Source organism: Oreochromis niloticus, linkage group LG19, assembly GCF_001858045.2.
Source record: "Oreochromis niloticus isolate F11D_XX linkage group LG19, O_niloticus_UMD_NMBU, whole genome shotgun sequence".
Lineage (NCBI taxonomy): Eukaryota > Metazoa > Chordata > Actinopteri > Cichliformes > Cichlidae > Oreochromis > Oreochromis niloticus.
Genome location: NC_031983.2, coordinates 19332190 through 19356683, shown reverse-complemented (window position 1 = coordinate 19356683; position 24494 = coordinate 19332190). Strand labels below are relative to the sequence as shown.

The window sequence follows — 24494 nt, the reverse complement described above, 5'->3', positions numbered from 1 at the left end:
CAGGTTATTAAAAGTACTTTTCAGTACTCTTGAGTCATGTTCATTACAGGCCTTCATATTATACATGGCTATATCAAAGCATGCCTTACTGAAGCAAAAAAAAAAAAAAACTTCAGCTAAATTAACAAAATGAAAAGTTTTACAAACATTCTTTGGTTGTGTGTGAAGAGGAGCATTCCTGTGCTTTAATTTAATGCTTTGAATTTGGCATTTCTTAAAAAGAACAAAGAAAAACAGTGGACCATTGTACTCATACACTGGCTTAAATACAGGCAAAAGAGTGTTGACTTTAACTACAATATTTATGGTAATTCTCACAAAATAATATAGAAAATCTAGTGACAAAAAGCATACTCTGATTGTACACATAATACTTTCTCTTCCCAGGTTGCCTAGACAACCCCCTCCTCCTGATGGCCTTCCCCTCTCTTTCACTTCTTCTTGGCAAAGCGGCTAAACTTCTTCTCCTTGTCTTTCTTGGCAGAGCTGGGCTCAGGGGGTGCAGCTGAGGAGGAGGGAGGGGGCAGGCTCTGGGCTTTGGCCCCGAGGGCCCCGACGCCTCCTCTGCTGCCAGGGGCTGAACGGCCTTTTCCATGGCCTGGCTCCAACGCTGGAGCTCTTCCTGAAATTAAACACACACGCACACATCGCAGCGGCTTAGAAAGGGAAGTCCACCTCCAGAGGGGCAGTGAGTGTTTTGGTCTCCCACTCTATTAGCATAAACAAGCAGAGGTGGCCACGCTTTTAACAATGAAACTTGAAATGCTGGTGAGGTTAAATTGGGGTAATGTAGATAAAGACAAACTCACTGTCAGCATTCTTATTCTGTGAGGCTTAATGATTCCCGCAGGGTAAATTTCTCGCTAGCTGATAGTGATTCAGAAAGAAACACGAATAACCTCATTTATGTCAGATTCTACAACCTTGCCAAATTACTTAGACATGGACAGCAATGCTAAATGGAAACAGTTCAGAAACTTAAATGCAAATGCGTAACTGCTATCTGTAGCATTGCAACCTGTGATTACTGCTTTACATAGGGTCAGCCATTATATGAGATGCCTTTTGACCAGAATAAATCAAGTCCAGGAGAAAGTCCGATGTAATTCAACTCACCTCGTCTTTACACTGGAACAAAAATTCGCTGCCATCTCCAAGCCTGTAAAAGGTTAAAATTATATAAATATTAGAAGCACTAATGTTTTACATTAAAATCGCTAGAATGAAATCATGTTAACACCCAGAAATTTCCCTGAAATGGGCAAATAAGCGAAAAACTCTTTTACTGCATGCAAAGTTTGGCCTGTCTGTGTATATCTTAACAACCACTAGATATCTGAGTGAAATTCATATTAGTAAAGCAAATGCATGCTCTTTATTGCACGTATGGTGCAATAAACCATGGTGTCAGATATTGCCATTTTGTCAAAGGCGCTGGCAAAATTAAGATTATGCACCAGTTGTCCAGCTTGCACCTGGTTTAGCCAATAATGATGAATAATTATTTATGGATGCTTGTAAAGGACACACTGGCTGACCTTGATGTTTTTTTTAGCTCTAGAGTTGATGCGAGGGGGGGATACTGTAATCCACACCATGATCTTTTACCAAACTTTAGCAATTACTTTCTAGTTTCTATCCTAATCCAGAAGCAAAAACAAAACAGTGAATTAAATCAACTGCTGCCTAATGGATGTCAAACTGCAAAGCCACCTCTTGATCCTTATAACACATGCTCTTCAATACTAGACTATTATTTCTCAACATCTAACAATGCCAGAGATTAATGTGGAAAAGGGGCACATATGTCCCAAGGCATCAGTACTGAAGGCCACCTCGTGTGTATACAGAGAGCAGCAGTATTTGACGCCCTGAGATAAAAACATTCGTATTCAGAATTTGTTAATATCAGTGCAGTGTTTCCTGCCAACGACTACCGCACCACCCTAAAGCAGAATATATTAAATCCCATGTTTTACAGTTGCCAAGGTGCTTTTTTCATGCTCCTTTGATTCAAACAGGACTCAATCTTAAATTGATCTGCCTAGTTTATCCCTCTGAGGACTCTTCCATGTGAACCATGTTTGTGCATCAATGCTGTAGTGTGAAGCAGATTTGTAGTTTTTTTTTGTTTGTTTGTTTTTTTTCTGGTTTTCTTGGTCTCCCATATTTTTCATGTCTTCCACAGTTTGCCTTAACTATGATTTTCTTTTTTAATGGCGCTTTGGGTTTTGTAAATTGCAAGCTGAAAGCACATTGATGTATTAGCTGCTTTGTAGACATCAGCAGTCTTTGGTTTCAGAACTTCAGTCAGCTGCTTAGGACAACCCATGGCTGTTGAGTGATACCAAAACTTTAAAAGTCAGAGAATTTATCAAACTATGACAATTCCTTATGACAATTAATGTGTAACCAGTTAAGATCTGAGACCATTTTATCAAAGAGCCGAGCAGTGCTTATATTCATTTGTAATTTGCATATAAATCTGTGTTGGCTGCTTGTTTTTTCCTTCATAAAAAATCAAGAGGCTGTGGTTGATTTTTAAAAACCAGAGAACCACACCAAGGTAAAAACTTGCTAAAGTAAACCTTCAGTGCTACAATCCATTCTGAGCAGAGAATTTAATTTATTCAACTAAATTCAACGTGTATTGATTAAGACTTGTATGCGTGAGGGATGTGAGTTTGCATTTAGCTTCTATCTCTTATCAGTTTAAAGGGAGTAGCTTTGGGAAAAATTTTTTTTTTTTGCTCCCTTTGCAAATCTTAAATGGTAATACCAACATCCATATAACGCTGTTAAATATAACACTGAAATCAGAAAGTGGTGAGTTTAGAAACAGCTTACCTCTGTCCAAAGGTAAAGGAAGAAAATCCACTTTTTCGTATCTCTAAGTCTGATTGAATAACTCCCCATTTGAGTAATGGCTACTAAGCTGAAGAGGTTTTGGTGACAAAGGGCTATTTCTCAGCTGTAAATGGGACTGGGGGCTGAGGGGTGTATTCCCGATGTCTCTAGTAACTTGCAGTAAATGTAATGAAAATTCAGTCGGATTAATTTTTATAGCACCTTTTGCTTCTCAGAATAAAGAACTCTGGAGAATACAAGTACAAACCACCTTTTCTTGTAGCTCTTAATAAGTCAATTTAATAAACCCTTATATAGTATATTTACCTTTCCGAATAACATGACTCAGGTGAACCTATGATGTAATTCTTACCGTAGTTTGGCGACATGCTTCTTTTTCTTGTAGTTGGTGAGGATCTCCCAGTTGGCGTTGGTGAGGGGCAGGGGATCCTCGCCATGATACGTCGTTCCGTGGCCAAAGCTTTTGGCATCCTTATAGACTGAGAGCTGACCGGGCTTTAGCACACAGTACAAGTTGTTCCATGACCTGACAGTGAAGAAGAGGCAGGAGCAGGAAAAAGAATGACTTTAACATCATTTCAGGTTAATTTCTGGCAATAACACGAAATGAATTTCATTTAATCCCCATTAAAGAGCAGCTACCTCACCACTCCATTGAGACTTCATTTTGTGAACATTAATTTTAAATAAGCACTTAGAACAACCCACTGTTTTGCAATATCTTTAAATAGGAGTAATAATATTTTCTTATAATGAAGTCCTGCAAGATCCCTGACAAAAAGCACTTTTACTGTAGGGCTACTTTTCGCGACTTGTTTATTGAAAAATTGATTTAAAGCAGAACTGATCCATACTTTGAGGTAAAGTATAGATCTCCTTTTGCTGTTTTAACAAGTTTCAAACTTACTCGAGTTGTTTTAATCCATCACAATGAACACAAATTGCGCTGAATGGTCGGTTTTTGTAACGCTTTTTTAGGTGTGGTGTGATTTCGAAAGCACTGTGCGGTCAGTAAAATAAGGAAAAGTCTCGATGTTCACCGTGACGGATGAACAAACATAAGCAAGTAATAATAGGCTCATAGATTTTCCCAACATAAAGGAAGGAAACAATGCCTGGAATAGTCAAAGGCATGATGTAAAGACCATATTAGAGGCAAACACAGTGCTGTGGTCCATTTGTTATCTACCTATTTGAAGCCTTTTTTCCTGAGCCCTCTACATCATGTTTGCGGCTCAACATGCCCTCCTGTAGCACAGGCTGGCCTCTGAGGGGGTCCGAGGGCATGGTGGCTGCTTTCTCTGGTTCCTTTGGGGTCACCACCGAGACAGAGGGCTCCAGCTCCAGGGAGGCACTCTCTCTCATTTCTGACTCTATGGGCACCGTCGAGTCACCGGCCGTCCCCTCCTGCAGACCCGAACTAGGCTCCGCTGCACCAGACTAAAGCAAAAATAAATAAATGAGTTCATGAGAAAGTGAACTTGTCTCCTTAGAGAAGAGACGAAAACTGATTTATTCATTGAGTCAGTATGCTGAAACAGAGTTGACAACATTATAAACACAGAAAGCTTGTGCAGATTGAGTGCGGTTACTAACCAGAGTCTGTTCCTCAGCAGTATAGAGCTGTGAAGATTCTTCCACAAAGCCTGTGTCTTCTCTCCTAAAGGAAACAGGGCAGCATGAGAGGACTTTTAAGAACAGCAGGTGTGGAAGTGTGTATGTGAAAGAAAGAGAGATCAAATGCGACTCATTAAAAGTCTGCAAAAGCAGCCTCATGCTCTGCACAATTTGGGGTATTAATATAAATACTTTGATTTTTAAAAGACTAATTTCCTTTAACAGATGCTCACTGCAGTTTTTTGTATTTCTCTCTGGGGCTTAACAACAGAAGGATTGACTTAAAACTACACTGACTTTATCACCAGACTTACACTTTGATGACACTGCTACCAATTAATACTATGCCCTCATGCATATAGAGTACGAACATGAAAGCCAGTGTGTTGTATGTTTACCTGCTTTCTTTATCTGAGCGTTGCCCATCTTTAATGAACTGCTCCACCTCCTGCTGCTGATTTCGCAGCTCCAACAACTCCAACTGCAACACAGTGGCGAACGAGGATCAGTAACCTGGCTAGCTGCAGGGTAAATGAGACGTGAAGTAATCAAATTACTGTAAACCACATGTAAGATTTTTGCACACCGTAGTGAGGCGTTCCAGTGCGGAAAAGCGTTCCTCCCAGGTGGCGGTGGATTTCTCGAAGGCCTCGTGCCTCTTGAGGAGCTTCTCAACCTCGTCCACGTTTTGACCCAGGTCCTTACTGGTCACGTAGGGCTCTTGAGCGATCAGCCACGCCTCCGCCACAGAAGCGTCTCGTGCAAACTGACAGACCTCCAGCACTAGACGCAATGAAGCCACATCATCATGAGAAGTTCACGATATAAAAGTCTTTCTTTTAGATGTGTTCATATTATGCTGCGATCCCTCACTTGTAAGGTGAATGTTATGACTGGGGGGTGCATTATGTGACAAATTGGGGCATTGTTGGAAGTAAGCAACTATTTTTGTATCCTTGTTTTTAATGGAGGCTTCTGATGAACAAAAGCCTGGGAGCTACTTTCTATGCATGAGCTTTCACATATTTTAACCATATGACCTTCGGGATATAAGTACAGATTTTTTTTTTTTTTTAAAGAGATAATATATGTAAAGGGTTAGGGTATATTTTCTGGGTTGAAGTATAAGATAAGTGTAGTATTACTCACAGAGCCGGAGCCAGTCCCATCTGTCATCCCACTTGAACATCATCTGCTTTCTTTTTTCCATCAGCTGCATCAGTTTCTCTTTGATCTGACACAAGTAGTATGGTCTCAGTTACATATCAGTATTATTAAACAACTCAGCCCCAAGACTGCCCATTATCCTCTAAGAATTAGTATTGTGGAGTAATTAACCAAATGTTAAATTCAGGCCGGGGTCAATTGCTCATTTAAATTCTTTTAGCTTTTCCATTTCTAATTAGTGTTTGCTCTATAGTCTCCCTGATGAATGTAAGATGAGTGGAATTTTTTATTTCACCGCAAACCAATTGGTTCCATTGAGCCAGACAAGAACAATCACTCCCAGAAAAGTAATTAAATCTAATGAAAGCAGCAATTTGAAGCCCAGCTGAGGATGAAAAGGAGCTGTCTTTGCTGTTGAAGGCTCACCTCAGCAGAGTCTCGGTGCTTGCGTGTCAGCAGGGCTTTGCCGAGGTCTACGCAGTCAGTGAATTTGGCTCCCCTGGCTTCAACCTCCGAGCGGATCCCCTGGTGGTACTTCTGCAGGAGCTCAACGGATGAGACGTCCCTAAAGCAGAGAAATGATGGATGTTAAGTGATAACAGGTAATGCATGAAGATTACCTACCTCTGTTGGTAACAACTGGAACTGCATTGTTGCAGTCGGCTCTGGCAGACTTACAGTGTTCTCTATTGCAGAATTATTATAGTCATGCTGAATATCTTTAGGAAGATGAATTGTGTCACATAAATAGGACAGAGCTATTATCTCTTGTGAACAAAGTGCCATTTATGACAAATTAAAGCTTTTCTTCTAAAATAAGACAATAAAATATATCTTGCCGAATATCTGAATATTCCTCATTAAGATGATTCATCCTAAAGCGAATTAATGTGCAACACAAACAAATCCATTTGGAGCAAATGAGTAAACAAAGTAAATGTAAAATGCAAATGTAAATAGTAGCAGAAATTGTTTTACAAATATATTAAGTGAAAGACATACTTCATAATCATTAACTAAATAGATATGTTATTAGTTAGTTGAAGTTGTTCTGTTCTTTTAATTCTGTTATTTAAAAAGGAAATACATGTGCAGAGATAAACCCCAGAAAAAAAGCTCCACTTCTTTCCTTTCACCTCCTAAAAACAAATATTGGCACAATTTTTGGTCTTCAGCTGCCACAATCAGATTTGATCTTTTGTATACTTTTCTATCTGAGTTTTCATTATTTCAGAAATTGCAGGTAAATTTGATTATTAATTTATCTGAGTGTGCATCCCATGTAGCAGCTGGATAGCGTAGTGGTAAGACTACATGCCTTTGGAGCGGGAGTCGTAGGTTTGATTCCCACCTGGGGCGTCTGTATCCAGTAGGCTCTTCTACATTCAGGGACAGCTAGAGATTGATGAGGTACAACGCACATGCTACGGCAAGGGGGAGCCAGGACGCCAGGTCAGGGGGGAGATATCATCCCCCCAAGGGGGGGGGTATCAAGTTGAGTGTGAGAGGAACTTGAAGCTAACTGAAAGCCGGACAGTCCTCATCTTACATATTTGAATGAAGCTTGCTCACCTGGGCTTCTCCTGAGTCTCTATCTGCTGGATGATGCTCTCCATCCAGGCCATCAGGTCTCGCACCATGGTAAAGAAGCGGAACTTCTCTGCTGTGTCCACCAGCTCCGCCCTGCGTCCGTCACTGGCATCCAGCAGGCCCTTCCAGGCTTCCACCACCTCCCTCTCTGTAGTCTGAATATCATCTGCCTTCTCCCCTGCGTACTGGGCATGAAGCCGTGAAGCTGTTTCCTGGAACTGCTGAACCTGGAGGAAGGAGTACAAGTCAAATCATGGATGTCATCTGCAGAATTTTTTCTACGACCATTACAGCGAAAAATATTCTTCAAGGCTGTTTTTTTGTTGTTCTTGTTTAAATGTAAAACAGGTCTGGAGGGGATCTTTACATTGGTTGAATGATAAGATCACAAGATAAATGTTACTAGGGAACACTTATTTTTGCATTGCACGTCTCTGAAATATAAGATTTCTTTATATGAATATTTGCACAGTATGCTGGGGGTAATGCTGTGACTTTTAACTTGGTCAATATTATAAATCCAAAGAAATCCAAACATTCGTGCTATTAGAGCAGTTATTATTGAATTTTGAGAGGCCGTGACATTAGTTGCTACAGTGTGGTGTTAACGGGTTAGCAAATAGTTGCCTATTTACACATCTAACAGACGCACAGCAGCATTTGCATTCATTTGAAGTTGTGTTTAGAAATCTGGAGAACGCAGGCAAAATATCCACTGCTTTTAGCTCTGTTTTTATCCTCCACCAACTCCCAGGGGGAAAAGTACAGGGCTCTTTAAGCCAAATCCTCCACTGTATTTATCAGTCTTTGTAACTTTGGATACTGTTTCCAAAGTTAGTGCTACTGAACCAAATAGAGGCCGAACTAAAACAGAAAGGCTGTCCTTATAAAATAAAATAATGTTTCTTTTTTCTCCTCACTGTTTATCAGAGAGCAGTTGTTGATGTTCTGCAGCCAGCATGAAACCTTTTAAAATCACAGCACATCACTTTAAGGACATTACGTGAATGATGTCTATGAATTTTAAGCTTTTCACATTTCCCCTCCAATCTAGTGTCAAAAGTATCTTAAAATGCTGGGAGGCCCTTAGTTGTCTTCAAATTAAAATTAAACAAAGGTGCAAAAGATATGGCATCAAAAGGATACTGCTGAATGAGGCCATAGTTCTGAAACACCTTTCACGTTACATAGACCGGTCTGACACGCATAAATATTTTTATTCCTAGACCTTTAATTGTTATAGTCTCCTTCTTCCCTTTGCAGTACATTGTGGGCAGGGATGACAAATTTAAGAATCACTTTTTGCACAGCCTTTTCATTGATTCTCACCTTTTGAGAAAACTCCTCGCAGCTACCCAAACATTACAGCACTCTCTTCCCCCCTCTAGATATGAATCATCAAAGTTACCTTCTGGCCACTGCCTGCTGCGTTCCCACAGAGTAAAAGGCCTGATCCCTTTGTGTGTATTACCTGTTTGCCTAGAGTGGTGATGTCTCTCTCAAACGCGGCGTGCATTCTGTGGAAAGACTCTGCTTTGCTGAAGTCCTCACCCACATCTTCAGGCAGCTCTTTCTGCTTGTCGTGGATCTGAGCCACCAACTCCTTTCCATCATCAAAATACCTTAAAGAAAACAGATTGATGTCTTTCTCTTCAGCTCTGTGTTTGTCATCCTACTTAAATATCAGATGTAGTCATCACGTTAAGTTTAATTCTTTGTGACGCTTATTTGGGCATGTGACATTACAGGATTAGACACGAAATCTTCTATTTATGTCCATTCAGATTACTGGACATCTTTCAGCCTGTGGAGCGGTATGTCAATACTGTTTTTCTTACTTGAGCAGTTCATAAGATGCTGTCAGGAGCTGGGCGCGAGTGTCGATGAGCTCCAGCAGATCAGCCCAGCTCTCATTGATGCCGTCCTTCCACTCCGCCAAGGTGGCCGCCTCACTGTGCCCGCCTTCGATCAGCTCGTCTATCGTCTGGTTGACCATGTCCACTCGCTCCTGACCCAGCATTCCCGTCTCCCGCGCAAAGTCTCTGAATTTATCCCTCAGAAGCTGAAGGAAAAAGATTGTTTTGTTTTTAAAAATTCAAAACAACACAATCAGAATTTATATGTGTTTAAGTGTTTGAATGACTTTAAATTTTCCACTTTGCCTAAAATCACTGAAAATGAAGTCAGTAAGAAGTAAGAATGAACAAAAACTTTGAAGCTGTGGCAAAAAAATCCCAGTATGATCAAATATATTGCACAGCTTAATAAATTCAATCTTTAACTTGATCTTCAGATTTAAATAGTAATTCTCAAACCCTTTCACACAAGGCAAGTTAAAGACATTTTAAATCACTGTGAACACGTCCTTATATTTGGACTGAAATAGGTTAAAAAAAAAAAAGGTTAGTACTTAAGCAGAAAAATTTGGGAAGAGTGTAAAAACGTAAAAACGTCCATAGCCACATTTCATTAGCAACATTTTTCCCATTTTGTGGCCAGCCTGTCTCCCAGTTTCCCTCCCCGTTTGTGCTATAATTGTTTATTTTTTCATTAGGTGTGATTGCATGTCTTGTGTATAAAATACCGTGACATGATCCAGGTCCTGGCCCATCTCCTGGGAGGATGCCACCACGTCCCTCTCTGAGATCCACTGCTCCAGGTCCTCCACCTCTCGGCTCAGTAGGAAGTGGTTGAATGTGAGGTCCAGTTTCTTCCTGCGGTCCTCTGCCAACTCCTTCAGGCCTGCATACTGCTTATCTACCTGGCTCTGTCGCCTGATGATCTCTTCACTGCAGAAAAGGTAAAGGGAGAGAGCAGAAGAAAATTAGATCTAGGGAAATAAGAGAAAATAGCTCACAGAGATTGAATTTAGGTTTACTCTAGATGAGGCATATGATTAAAATACCAATTTTGCATGGTTGTCAGTCTTATCACACTAAACCACAACTGACTGGGACAACATGAGTGAATTAGCATCCTGACTAAGAGTTCAAATGATTTCCTTCAGTGTGTACAAACCCATCAGGGTGCTCCTCTCCAAACATCTTTTGGGCACGGTCAGCCAGCTTCTGAATGGAGTCAGCATAATCATCAACCGCCTGCTTAAGGATCATTTGGCGTTTCAGCATCAGCATGGCGCTTTGTTCATCCTAGAGAGAGAAGGAAAAGAAGAGTATGTTATAGTACTCCAGATGAACTCTCAGTGGAGGCTGCCACTTATAAAAAGTGTGCCACCTTAATTAAAGAAAAGTCAAACCATGTAATTATGTTAATGGATGCAGAGCTGCTTGTTTTAATTTAGATCATTAGATCAGATTTGTATATATCTGTGGTCTTCCTCTTAGCCTCACCTTGGCTTTCTCATCAGCGATCATGTAGAGCTCCTGCTCCCCTATCCAGGCTTCGGCCTCATCAGCGTCATTGTAGTACTGCTGGGCCAAGTTGGAGCCATTCAGCCGCTCACGGCGCTTCACCATCTCATCCTGCAGCCGGGCCCATGCCTCCTCTAGCTCCTTCAGCTGGTCCGTGATTCGTTCTGCCTCAGGTTTGCCCTCTGCACCGGCGGCGAAGGCCATTCTACTTCCTCGCTCTCGTACTTCATCTACACGGGGCTGGTGGCCTTCGATCTCCTTCTGCAAAGTCTAAGGGACAAAAAGGAGATTATGGGCCTCAACACGGCTTTTTTAACTACACAGATTTGCTTTTTTGATATACAGAAACAAAGACTTTTGATATATTGTGCAGCCAACAAACATATATTCAGAAATATTCGGCTGAAAATTAATTTATTACATATTATGCACCAAGTATACTGTAAAAACAAAGCAGATGGAGCTGAAACAATTAGTTACTTACTTAATTATGCCGTGAACTATAGAAATGATTACAACTATTGAGATAATTTTTCAAGTTGCTGAGAGTACTTGTTGCTTTTCTTTTATCTTTAACCACTGGTAGTATAACACGACTAATTTTACCATCTCGCTTTGGTTTCTAGGAAACAATCAGGGGCATTTTCCCTATTTTCTGACATGTTATGGAAGCTGTGATTTATAGACTAATTAAGAAAGTGAATTAATCGATGAAATTAATCAGTGTTACAATTTTTAGCTAACCACAAGTTATTATGCAGCTATAAATCTCTACCTGGTTCTTCTTTAACAGCATTTGCACAGTTTGAAGATTGTGGCCATGTTCTTGTGACATTGCCAGGGGCATCCTCTCCTCAATCCAGAGCTGGGAGAGAGAAAAAAATAAAGGAAAAGTAGGTTATGATGAAGAGGACAGAACACAGCTGAAATTGGTGAAGAGATTTATAGATCTATGATGTATACTATACTTAAAAAAACATCCGTGACCAAGTGACTTGTATTGAATGTTTAACCCTTGACCAAATGTCTTAAACAGTCAAAATCCTTTTTCAAGCTCTCTTCAGCTGACTAGAGTGGATTAAGGCAGTGCAACCCATGAGGGATTAAACTGTTTTTTACTCAAATTCACCTTAAGAGGAAGTTTCACAGTAAAAGCTGGTATTTTTGCTAGTTCATACTTTAGGTTTGCAAATTTTAGCGAAGAAATAAACCTTAAAGTTTATGTTATGATAAGGTCTCAGCTTTGTGGCGTTCAAAAGCGATCACAAATGTAACTCTAGCACTTAACGGCTTTTATTCTCAACTTCTGCTATCAGTCATTTTGTCAGAGTAGTGACTTTGAACACTTTGCTGTGAAAATGGATCCATGCTTACGAGCTCATCAGCCAAGTCTCTGTAGAACTGATGGACAGCTTTGGCGGCTTCAAGCTTGCCCTTGCGCTGGGCCAGTGGGGTGAGGAGCTGCTGGAAGTCTCTCTGCAGGGCCTGCTGCTCAACCTCCAGTTCCGGCTGGTCCTCCCTGCCTCCGCCGTGCTTCCTGACGGCCTCCTGGAGTTCCTCCAGCTCCCGAGCTCGGTCACGGACCTGGTTCTCCATCATCTGGCATGGGAAAAAAACGTGATTAGAGAAAAAGATGAATAACCTTTCAAGCTACTAATCAGGATGTAGCAGAGGGTAAAAGTTAGTCATGCCATTTATGTATGAAACTGAGCTCAGACACAGTTTTTAATTCATGTAAATTTTCTAATATAAATTCATAGTACAGATCGCGCTTATGTTTACAATTTAGTATTTAGTATAGCTTGTGTTCCAGTTTTTCTTTCAGACAAATGCTAAGCTTTTTGGAGTTTGTTGTGTTTAGATGCAAATAGTAAACACAAAGATGATCACACAAAATAAATCCTAAAGCTATAAAGCCTTCATTCCCAGTGATTTAATTCTGTTTAGTGGGGTGCTCGTATGAAGGGGAACTGCAAAGAAAAGACAGCATACAAATCTAAAGTGTGCAGAGCATGGTGCATTAAGAGACAAACCTGATGGTTTTTGAGCAGGATGTTGGCTTTAGTCAGGTCTTTAACATCCTCCTCTCCACTCTGTAACTGCTGTTGTAGCTCACCCAGCCACTTCTTCATGTCAGCCAGGCTCTGGTCGAAAAGCTCAGAGCGGTTGGCATCGAATAGCAGCCGTGCCTTCTCCTGGGTGGTGGACTCCAATTTGTCCCACAGCTCATGAAGTTTGGCCAGCTCCTCTGTCACAATTGGCTCAAACTCTGGTTTGAACTCCATCAGCTCCTGACCCTCCTGTACTTGCAAAAAACACAGAAGAACTTGTTTTCAAAATGTTTCTGTAAAGAAAAAACACCGTATGCTTTTTTCTAATTAAGGTACATGTAAAAAGTACCTCAAAGGGAATGTCAATACCTACTGTAAAATGCCTCAAATATGAATTCATTTGTTCCTTTTAGAAAAGGTCCAGGTATTGCTTTTCTATAAATTATCTAAAGCAAGTGGAACACTTAGTACATGAGTATAATAGTACCTGTGTACATTCTGCACACTCTGAGTGTCCTTCTTTTTACCCTTCATACTTCTTTTCCTTTGCTTAACTTACATCCTTTTTATTCCAATTAAAATTATTTGTTACACACTAGCTCCTAATAGCACATCACCCTGCGCTTCACTGAACATATTCAATTAATTGTGACAGATAACATTTCTAAATCTTTAAATTTTGCAACCAAAAAGTGATTTTTGTTGCTATTTTCCGTGAACCGACCATATATGCCATATGCAAAATCCATCCATCCACTGGATAATATCTTCAGCATGTCCTGGCTACACTCAGTAGGACATGCCCAAAACACCTCACTTAGGAGGCATTTTGATTCATTTCCTGTGAGTGAATCACCACCTTATCGTGGTGGAGGGGAGTTGTAGGCCCTAGGAGCTATGTTGTTGGGGCAAATCTGACCATGGTAGAATCTCCAATGGCAAATTTTTCCTGGATCAGGCGGCAGATGAAGAGCCATTCAGAGAGGTCAGGGTTACTGGGGTGTCATTCTGGACACATCCTCGGGGTAGTAGTGAGCGTCTGGTGACTGTCCCTTAACCAATGGCGCCTAGCCAAGCTTAGTCCAAATTATGTACCTGGGTTCACCTTCCTGTGGGCCCACCACCCACAGGGGGAGCTGTGGGGGTTCAGTTCATTGTGATTTGAGCAGCAGTCAGTCATCCTCATCTTCCAAAACTGTACATCTAATATAAGTAATATGCAATGCTAAATAAATAAAACCTAATTTGTAATCTGTGATAGCCATCTTACCACTTACATTACTTATTTATTGGAATAGCCATAACATTCATTGACTAAAGGGAGCCTTAATTAGTTGTTGTAAAATGCAATTATAAAGAGATTGAGCAGCTCTTAAGCAGAAATCATAATAGTTCAGTAATGGGTAGCGTTTAACTTTTACTGACCTGATCTACTTTGTTGAGCCAGTCCTTGTTGGAGGCCAGCTCGGCCATGAAGGCTTGATGTTTCTGCCACTTGGTGTGCAGGTTCCTGGCCTCATCGTATGATGTGTCTTGCGCTGTCAGCATCTTCTCATTGATCCATACTGTCAGCTGAAGCAAGAGTAAGAACATCTAAGATCCATGCAAAAATGCCCACTATACTCTGGAAAGTCATCTAAACATCAACTATTGACGTTTATGCAGAAGCAACTTTACACAAGCAGGATTTACTTCATTATCTTTACAAAACACAGCATTTACCAATTAGTAAAATGGGACCTCAATTCTAAACATTAGGACAGGCAAAAGCACAGTGTTAGAATAAGCACAGCAGGATGTGCTTGGCAAATTAACTCCAATAATCACGAGATAAAAAGAGGAAAACACTGATGTCAAGTGCAAGTGACGGAATAATTAAGCTAATAATTAATGTGCTAATTGATGTTTCCCAATGGCCAAATAAACTGTAAACTGTCAGTGAACTTACATCTTGTGTGTTTTGCAGGAAGTGCTGCAGGTCACGGTTATCTCTGAGCTTCTCAGACACCTCCTCAGCTCTTCGTTTATTCTTGTCATGCCTGAAGTAAAGAAACGCACAAAAAAACAAGAAAATGCATTAAACATACAGTATTTTTTTTCCTCCAAGAAATCCCTCTGTGACACATTTCAAACAAGATGTAGCTCACGTATCTACATGAGCTCCTCCTCCACTGAAAAAAACGGCTTCTCTGCTACACTGTGAAGAATACCTCTGACTTAACGATCAATATCCATTACTGCAGGTGCCCATCTACCAAGCTGAATTATGGGAGTTAATGGGAGTCGCTCCCATGCCCTCTCTACACCGTCTTGTTGATGTCTTTTAATTGCTGATCTGAACAGATTAGATCAGTACCTGTGGTTATATTTTGAAAATAGGAAAATCCTTCACATTATAATCCTGCTGAAATCCTGAATTTCACATTATATTTTTGCTTAAGTATCCATTGCTTTTCTGTACTTGTATGACTTTTCAGGAGGATATACTGCACTACATTCATTTAACATTCATAGTCACTAATTACTCTACAGATTAGGATTTTAAAATCATCATCAACTCCTTGATCCCTTCTAGAATTGCTGAAATCAAATGAAGCTCAAATACTTTTATATCATAACCGTATTTCTCCAGTGCACTGCCCTTCTGTCAACACTTCACTTCAATGAATGCTGACCAAAAACCATGCTGACTGACCTTTCCTGGATCGAGCCCATTTTCTCCTGAACTTTCCCAGAGTACAGGTTTTTGCTGTCCACCAGTCGCTGTCCGGCCTGCAGCGCTCCGTCAATCTTGTCCTCGTTGGCCTCCATGGTGCTCACAAAGTCTTCATGCTTCTTCAAAGCCTTCTCTGCCCCGGCCAATGTGTCAGGTTTGTCTATGTGGGCTAGAGTGTACTCCTGCAATAAATCCAAAATAATTGTATTGGAAAAAAATAACAAGAAAACAGAAAAATGCACGACCTTAAGAAAGGCTGTGTATCAGCACTGGGCGTTTGAACTGACCGTGTCCCATTCTTTCACACCACAAACTTTTAAATAGGAGGATCACTAACCCTTCATTAGCAAGCCATCCCATGTGGTAACTGATGACTCTTCCACTTAAACACAACATTAAGACAAGCCATATTATTTATGCAGTACCTGGTTGTTGAGGATTGCCTCTACTGCCTTGCCATCTCTCAAAAACTGCTGGAAGCCCAGAGCCTGGTCCAAAAAGTTCTTGCGGCTGTCCCACATTTTCTGGAGTTCATACCAACCCCGGTCCATGCCCTTTAGCCTCTGGTCAAGCTGTTGGTACTGAGGATCTTCCTCCTGACCCTGGGTAACCTGAGCGCCAGTGTCCCTCACACGGTGAAAGTCCTCTTCGTGGTTGTTTATGTCTTCGCGCACAGCATCGTGAAGGCTCAGCTGCTCCTCAGCCTCTGGCAGAATGGCGGGCATCTCCTCTGACGCCACAGCTTTCTGGGTCTTGAAAAGCCAGGACTGGAAGTCATCCATGTCTTGAAGGAAGGTCTGCAACTTGCTGACCTCACCCAAAGAGTCCTCTCTGTCTTTCAGGGTCTTTTTGAGCATGTCCCAGGCAGCGTCCAGCTCTCCTCTGCGGGCCAAAATGTCTGCTGCATTCTCCGGGTGTTCCTGGGCCAACTGGTCCGCTTCTTTCCGCAAGAAATTGAGCTTGTCGTCGATGGCGGCTAAATCTCTCTCTATACCGAAAAGTTTCCGCTGGATGGTCATAACAGCTGCCAGGTCATTGCCCAAGTCCTGCGTGGACTCAATCACCCGTGTCTTGTCTCTGATCCAGGCCTCTGTCTCGTCACACTCCAGGCCGTAGTTGTGCAGACTAAGAGCAGAATCTACTTTCTTTTTCTTCTCCTCTACCATCGCCTTGAAAGCCTCCCATCTAGGAAACAATATTTTATATAACAGAGGTTAATGCTCCGTGGGTTACTGTTCTTATTAAAGTATCTTTGATAATGTTTAGTTATGGATGTGTGATTTCTTAAAATAAGGAAGGCTCATTTGTCTGTAGACAAATTTCTGCATGCCCATTTTTGAAGTGGTGTGCAGAGCTTGTTATAAACTAAAAAAACATAACTGGAAGTGTGAAGAATTTAACATTGCCTCTGTGTTCGAGTACTAAATTAAAGACTTCTTTTCGGAAATTTTGTTGAATGTCATCTTTGCATTAAAGTAATTTCAAAACCTTATACAGTATTAAATGCTTCAGATATGCATCTTTTTTGGTATTTGTCTCAGGTATAACTGTGAACTTCATTAACGGCACCTCTTATTCAGTCGCGTTTGACATTCCTTGACTTCTTTGGTGCGAGGGTGTCTGCTGTCCTCGAGCTGTTTTGCTGCTCTGTTGACATCATCGACTCGTGACTGGAAATTTCCCATTTCTTGAGCTAAAATACTTAATCTGAAAACAAGAAAAGGTTGGTTAAAACAGCATCTGCACAATCTACTGGATAAAAATACATGATTAGTAGATGTAATGGTATTTCCAAAAAATACATAGTTTTAATCAGACATGCAAATCTAATTCAGGAGTGATTAAATGCTTGAAATATAATTTGTCTGTGCACCTGTTCTGTACTACTTCCAAATCCTCCAGCTTCTCAGGCACCTCTAAATCCACCAACCACGTCTCTTTCTGGCCCATCCAGAGTTCACAGGCATCTGTCTCACTGAAGATGGTGTACAGAGCCATAGTGTCATCGAGCTTCTTCTGTCTCAGGTCAGCCAGGGACATGAGCTCCATGTAAAGGTCCTTGATGTCTTTCAGTCGTCTCTGGATATCTGGGGTGTTTTGCAGCTCCTCTGGTAGTGCGTTGGCCTGTTTGGACAGAGCATCAATAGTGGCTCCATTCTTGATGGCTTCGTTTTTCAAGTTGCTGTGCTTTTTCAGCAGCCGCTGAGTGGTGTACTCGTCGTGGCCGACGTCGTTGCTGCTCATCTGCCTCTTAGCGTCCAGCAGCCAGGCCTTGAGTTCATCAGCATCTCCCTGAAATTGGAAGAATGTCTGCGTGTCCTGAAGGTTCTGTTTCCTAAATGCAGCCAGCTCTTCCAGCTGCTGCCACTGCCGCTTTAAGTCATCTTTGCATTCTTGAATCTTCGGGGAGCCAAAGTGTTTGGCCTCAATCATTTTATCTCCCTCAGCTAGGACCTGCTCAAGATGGGCACGGCGGGCTCCGAGCTCATCTTCAAAAGCGCTGTGTTTGCTTTGGAGAATCAGCACGCTCGTCAGGTCTTTGCCATAATCCAGGGAGGAGAAAATTTGCTCCTTCTCCCTGATCCAGCTCTCCAGCTCTGTTACCTCCCACAGGAAGTTCCAGAAGCGGCAAGACTGCTCGAGGCGAGCTCTTCGCTGGGCAGCTAGAGCACAAAGTTCCTGGTAGCACAAGTCCAGGTGCTGCACCCTGTCCCTGATCACCTGGGGATCACATGGCTTATAGCCTAAGGAGAGAGCGAATGACAACATAAGTGTCATCTATGTCTATGTGCATCTATGTCAGAAGAGAGCAGCTTGTAAGTACTAACACATATTGCATGTCACTGATATTTATTATACTCTGTCCAATCCATCTTATTGTCAAGTATATCTGAGGAGGATAAGAAGAAGAAGATGCAGAGACGAAGAGGAAGAAGAAGAAAGTAAAGATGAAGAAGCATCATCAAGGTGAAGAAGAAGAATAAGAAGAAAAGATTTCTGTTGTTAGCCAAATTATTTGTTAGGTATTATTTGAATTGATAACTTCATAAAAATACCTTCTGCACACTTTCTCATGTTAACTTTTAAGTAGTTTTGGACTTACTATCTCCATTGGCAAATTTCAGAGCAGCAGCACTGGCATTCTGTACCCTCTCTGCCTGCAGAGCAATGTCATTCTCCAACAAAGCATGTTTCTGTAACAGGTCTTCCACTTCCAACAAGTGTTTCCCAAAGTCAGGAGAAAGCAGTCGGTCCTGTAGAGGAAAAGAAGCAACTTAATCCACTTAAACTTTTAATTTTTACTTTCTTCTTTTTGAAATCTATTTCTCTTACCTTCATCTCATCCATCCAGCTGATAATGTAGAGCATCTCCTGGAAGATCCTCTGCAAGGTCAGATTCTTATCCAAACGCCCCCTTCGAGCCTTCAGTAGGTCCTGCAAATAGTCCCAAAGACGCAGGACGTTGTCTTTTCTCACATCAATCCGTTTGGCATCATGGTAACGCTCCGAATCCAACTCCTTTGAGATGTCCACCAAGGCCTGAACACGCTCCTCGTATGCAGCAATGTCCGTCTCAATAGCATCATGCTTCTTTTTAGCTGCTTCCACCGCTGGCAGGTCATAGCCGAAGTTATCCTGAGGAGGAGAGAATGGAGGGTGGGCTTTCATCAGCTTTTTGCCACATTAAATTTGTATGACTCTGAAAGTAAAAAGTGTTTTAATATGGATTTAGTCACTTTGGAGAAAAATATGTAATTTTTTTTAATTATGTAATTTGCAGCAAATCCATCAAATAAAACTCCCCGGGATCCAAAAGTGGTACGCTTAACTTCCATCCATAAACGGCATTAAAAATGTTGATTACACAGTCATCCCTCAGTAGACATTTCTATAATTTTTATTCTAAGTGTCTAGTTTATTCTAATAGTTTTGTAAATGTTACTATTACCACTACTTTCACTTTAAATACATGTTGAGTAAATTATTTTAATACTTTTGGATTTAGACTGAAACTTCAGAACAAAACTCCACCATGTCACCCCACAAAACATTTCATAACAGCTTTAGTTCAGCTGCTGTCGGTTTACCTGGGCCACTAGTCTTTGGTTCTCCACGAGCCAGGTCTCCCTCATGGCAGCCTTCCTGTCAAATCTTCTCGCCATCTGTTCCAGCTTCTCCTGTCTGATCAGCTCGTCTCTCAAGACACGCTCCCGCTCATTCTCCGCCCTTTCCAGACGCTCCCAAGCCTGCACATAGATGATGGGAATCATCATGAGGATTTGCAATCTGCGTTAGTCGGTCATCATAACAACTACAGCAATTTCATACTTTAAGATCTGAAAATAGGAAGCTTTCCTCATTTTCAAAGAGTTTAAAAGTAAAGTTCAAGTTCAGAGCACCCCTCCTGGAGCTGGTACACTTTAAGTATTATGTGTAATGACACTACAGGGTAGATATCTACTGATACACCTAAGAAATCTTCAACTTAGTTCAAACCAAGCTGTGTTTTCCTTTCTGTCTTAAAGTTCTTTTTTAATTTTCTTCAATAAAATGGCTTTTATGTTGTCATTTAGGAAAACACACAACAGGCTTGCAGGGGTAATTAATTTCATTTGTGTTTTAATTGTTGCCTCGAGCATGAACTTAGCTAAATTAATAAACTCTGTCCACGCAAGCAACCCCAAACCACAAAGATAATCTTCCTATTACAGTTGATCTCCTGCATTCTGATTCTGGTTTGTCTCCAAATGGCATCCAGGGATCTCACCCTATTGATATCTGCAACCAGGGCTCCCTCTTTAGGTGTGTAAACTCTCTGGTTGTTGGCTCTCATGCGACTCTGGATGGTGAACAGCAGCACTTCGAGGTTACCTTTCTCCTGGAACCTGAGAGAAAACAAGAAATTAAGAAACTGCACAAAAAGTACTACTGGACATCAGAGACTCAAAATGTGGTTTTAGGGTCAGGGTTACAGCTAGGGAAACCATTATGTACATTAGATGTCCTCACTAAGACATCAAAACTAGAGTGCAAGTGTGTGTCTGTGTGTGTGTGAGTGTGTCTTAAGCTCCTGATCCAGTTTCCATTGTGACTATAATGCATTGAAGCTGTCACTGACTCACTTGGGTGGCTTCTCTACAGTGCGGTAGGTGTTGAAGGCCTGAAGCTGCTGCTGAACGCCGCTGAGAGAGTTTGCAAGTTTCCGGTTGTTCAGCACGACAATGGTCTGTTCGATCCACATCAACAGTTCTGACGACAGCGTCTCGTACTTTTCGATCATCTTCTCCGTCTCGATGGCTTGATCCAGAACCTGGAGAAAGAGGGATAAAGTAAGTGAACCGGGCAAACTCGCATAAAAAATGCATACCACCCTTCCAACTCACCTTTCCTATTCTCTTGCCCTCAACAGCGAGTTGTTTCATCTTGGAGAAGTAGTGGTAAAATGCCACAACGTAAGTGATGATGGACTTTTCATCTGGGTTCTCTGTGAAAACATCTATAAAAGAAAATGGAAAACAAGTCAAATAAGTCATTCCCAGCCAAACCAGAGACTATCACTGGTCTTCTTTCCAGGAAGCACAATGTTCACAAACAGTCACTCGCCTTCTGGGTCTAACAATTTGGTCACACCAAGCTTCTGCTCTGCAACGTTGAAGGCGTTCTGGAGATTGTGGATCGGATTGGATCTCTTTAAACTGTTATAGTCAACCAGATCAGGGCTGGGAGAGAAATATAGAGGGTAAGAGAGTATATTGCAGAGAGAGAGAGACTGAGCAGATGGATTTCATGTGTGTTTACACTTTAAAGCTGGAGAGAGTGGCTTTGCTATTCATCTCCCCTTACCGATGTTTGTGTATGAGAGCATTGAAGGCCATGCCATCTTTCCAGCTGGTGGTGAAGTTTGTGATGTTGATGCTGGGATATCTGTAAAACAGCGAGGAGATGTCACTGACTGAACAGGAGGAGGCTGCTGTTTAAAATCAGCATCTGGGTTTCGTCCCGCTTCTCATGCTTTTAGTTCTGCAGTTTAAAAGCCTTGAAGGAAATCGTGTGCTTTCTCAGAACAGCAGCATCTATTTACTCAAAAGATGACACTTTTTTTTAAGGATCTTGACAGACATAGCGACATAGATTCAGAGAATAACAGCTATATGCTAATAATAGCTGGATGCTAACAACCATACTTCAAATGAACATCTTTTGGGAGATACATTTGTTTTAAAGAGACTGCTCCCACTCGTGCCTCCACACCAAACATGAAGACAGCAACTGATTTGCTTAGTTTGTAAGTCGCGGAAGAAGAAACGAGCTACATGTGAACAAAGGTAGCAAAATCTGTCTACAGTGTCTTTTACACCATCTCTGTTAACTAGGCAGGGGGGATTTTGTTAACTTCTGCCATGTTGGGTTTCCTTTTTCCCCATCTACTAGTTGGTATAGACATGATTAGAGTTACCAGTCTACTCATTAAACAAACATTGAATGAGTATATCCAAAAACATCAAACTACTCCTTTAAGAAATATTATTTATGGCTTAATTTAAAAAGAAAGGAACAATACACAGCAGCAAATTTATCTACTTTAAGTACTACTTCGTTTATTTTATTTTAAATACTCAAGGAGCAAATAGAGGCCTTCATATCTGGTCATTTATTATATTTTTTCCACTGTTATAAAAAGAAGATTACTTTATGTTTCCATTGTGCAGATGGGACATTACAATGAACATTATATTAAAAATTGAAAGCATTTGTAAGTGTGCTTACTTATATCAATGGGGAATTGTAAGATTTTAAACTAATAAAAAGTCAGAAGCACATTGAGTTATTCCCAAAGGATAGTTGCAATAGTCTGATGATGCCAGGGGTCACATGTAGCTCTTACCCTGCAGTTTTCATCTGACACCAAAGAAGAAGAGCGTCCTTGGCTGAGCGCGTCTCCTTCTGGTCCGCCTGGCCCGTTTCCACAATGATGTCCTGGATCTGAAGAACAGCAACAAGCACAGCTGGATGGTAAATAATGAAACTTAACTAATGTGTCATGTTTGCAATCAAACAAGAACAAACAAGAAATCTGACTAATATTAATATCTTGCTAATGGGTTGCACCAGAAGGGAACAGTTTGTCAAAGTGGCACAAATATCACTATGAAATGCATCATTTATCACAGCTTTAAGAAGAAAAAAAGGGGGTTTTATTTGTGGAAAAGAAAAAAAATCATGTAAAGCGATACATTATCAGTGCTGCTGGCTGGATTCTCACAAAACTAGACATCGGATCCAACTGATAGAAAGACGAGTGGTAATTATCGAAGTTCTTATTTTCCCACACAGTGGGCCAGTAATTAGAGCAGTGATGTGATCTGAGAGACAGGCCCTGAGAGAGGGGCGGCTAAATTTAGCCAGCTTTGGTTCTCCTTGGTTTATGCAGACTGAAAGATACAGACAGGACCGAGTCAACTCTTTTCTTTTCTGTTTCCTGGTCTTTTTTTTTTCTTTTTGTCCTTTTGAAAAGGCTGAATAATGCAGCGGGCTATATTGTTTGAAGTAACATATCTAAAAATAGCAGAGTTGCTGTCAAATTAAAAATAAATATACAGCCTCTCCAAGATGATAAAAAGAGTCAAACAGACATGTTCTGATGCTTTGGATGCTCCTCTAGCAGCAGATAATAATGGCTGGAACCTGAAGGCATGGTTCTGAGGAAAAACAGATACTAACAAAAAAAAATACATAAAAAATAACACTGCAAGGCAGCCAGCTGAAACTATCTGAGGCTGTCTGTATAACACTGCATGCTGTATATGCTGTATACCCTGGCTTCACTTCACTGCAAATGTAAATGTGATTAGAATGTAATTAAGATTCATTTAAATAAAAGCAACTGCATGCTGTTAGTCAGTGGTAGCATAATTAGAGTATAGCATATGAAGTACAATAACATACTTGAAGTGATTGTGCTACTTATAAGATCAGCTAATCAGGTTTGATGAACCTTTAACATGCATGCTGAAAAAACATGAATATTACTTGATTGCTGAAATGTAATTCATTTCTTTTAACATATAATAACATAAATATAATTATATTTTTATGACGTTATTGTATGAATTATATACGCCTCTCAATTACCTTTCTGCAGTATAGTATACATATTAATGACACTAGTATTTTATATATATGAATATATAATGTTTGCTGCCGTTTTTTGCCCTCTCTGTCAAGATGATCTCACACTGCTTCAATAATATTAAAGTCAAGATTCTGGGGAGGCCAATCCATGACTGAGTGTCTTCTAAAGTGTATTTTTCTGGATCCTTGTCATGCAGATGGCATTTCATGGAGGATCCAAATCTGACCAAACATTTCTGTGTTCATAATTCCATCTGTTTAGACAAGACCAAGAGTCCATAACACCTGTTATCACTGATTTTCAGTCCAGTTCTTGGGTTTCCAGCTTTGATTTTCCTCAGATTTTTAAGAGACACACTGCACACCATGCTGAGATATGACTAATAGCGCTTTGGGGATCATCTTGGTTGCATGAAAAAATGTTTTATGCCTGTCCGTCTGTATTATCAGTGGCATTGCCCGTAGATTCAACTAAAGAAATGAGAAGCATTTATATGCTTTTGCGATAAGCTGCTGAAGACTGGTTCATCCCTTGAGCTATGTGCCTTGATTATGATTCATAGGTCAGTGTTAAGAGGCTTAACAGCACAACATTCCTCTGAAAATGCTCAGGTACAAAGACTGGACTGAAAATCGGAATCAGCTTTATTGGCTGAGTATGTTTACACTTACAAAGAATTGGTCTCTGTTTTTCTTTTCTTTTTCTTTAATCTCAATGTACACAGAAAGAATAGTCTAAAACAACATGACACAGACAATCACATGTCCTAGGTTTACCTGGAAACGCAAAATGATGGTCCAAATGAGTCCGAGGATGAGGCGATGGTTGCCGTCAACAATGTCATGGGAACCCATGTTCTCCAGGTGGACCCTTTGCTCTTTGAGGAACTGGAGAGCCTTGTCCACATTTTCCAAACAGTGGATACGCATCCTGCCTTTTGTTGGTTTTGGCTACAAAGACCAGGACAAAAAAAACGATTT

The 24494-nt window shown here is 40.9% G+C and overlaps 1 protein-coding gene across 1 annotated transcript in view; it reads right to left on the bottom strand.

Moving 5' to 3' along the window:
• Positions 1–299: 299 nt before the first annotated feature.
• sptb (spectrin, beta, erythrocytic) overlaps positions 300–24494 on the bottom strand; it is a 40599-nt gene continuing 16404 nt past the window's right edge. Inside the window, 35 exon segments of the mRNA XM_003442890.5 lie at positions 300–541; positions 544–622; positions 1117–1159; positions 3221–3394; positions 4058–4308; positions 4465–4528; positions 4884–4966; positions 5072–5268; positions 5635–5719; positions 6079–6217; positions 7225–7469; positions 8714–8864; positions 9081–9304; positions 9827–10031; positions 10261–10391; positions 10593–10883; positions 11389–11478; positions 11988–12212; positions 12647–12913; positions 14090–14236; positions 14613–14703; positions 15360–15562; positions 15806–16565; positions 16950–17087; positions 17254–18124; positions 18484–18634; positions 18714–19016; positions 19469–19627; positions 20149–20266; positions 20504–20691; positions 20765–20877; positions 20985–21100; positions 21225–21305; positions 22267–22364; positions 24291–24464. Of these exon segments, the coding sequence (XP_003442938.3) occupies positions 432–541; positions 544–622; positions 1117–1159; positions 3221–3394; positions 4058–4308; positions 4465–4528; positions 4884–4966; positions 5072–5268; positions 5635–5719; positions 6079–6217; positions 7225–7469; positions 8714–8864; positions 9081–9304; positions 9827–10031; positions 10261–10391; positions 10593–10883; positions 11389–11478; positions 11988–12212; positions 12647–12913; positions 14090–14236; positions 14613–14703; positions 15360–15562; positions 15806–16565; positions 16950–17087; positions 17254–18124; positions 18484–18634; positions 18714–19016; positions 19469–19627; positions 20149–20266; positions 20504–20691; positions 20765–20877; positions 20985–21100; positions 21225–21305; positions 22267–22364; positions 24291–24464 (6765 nt within the window). The 3' untranslated portion in view covers positions 300–431.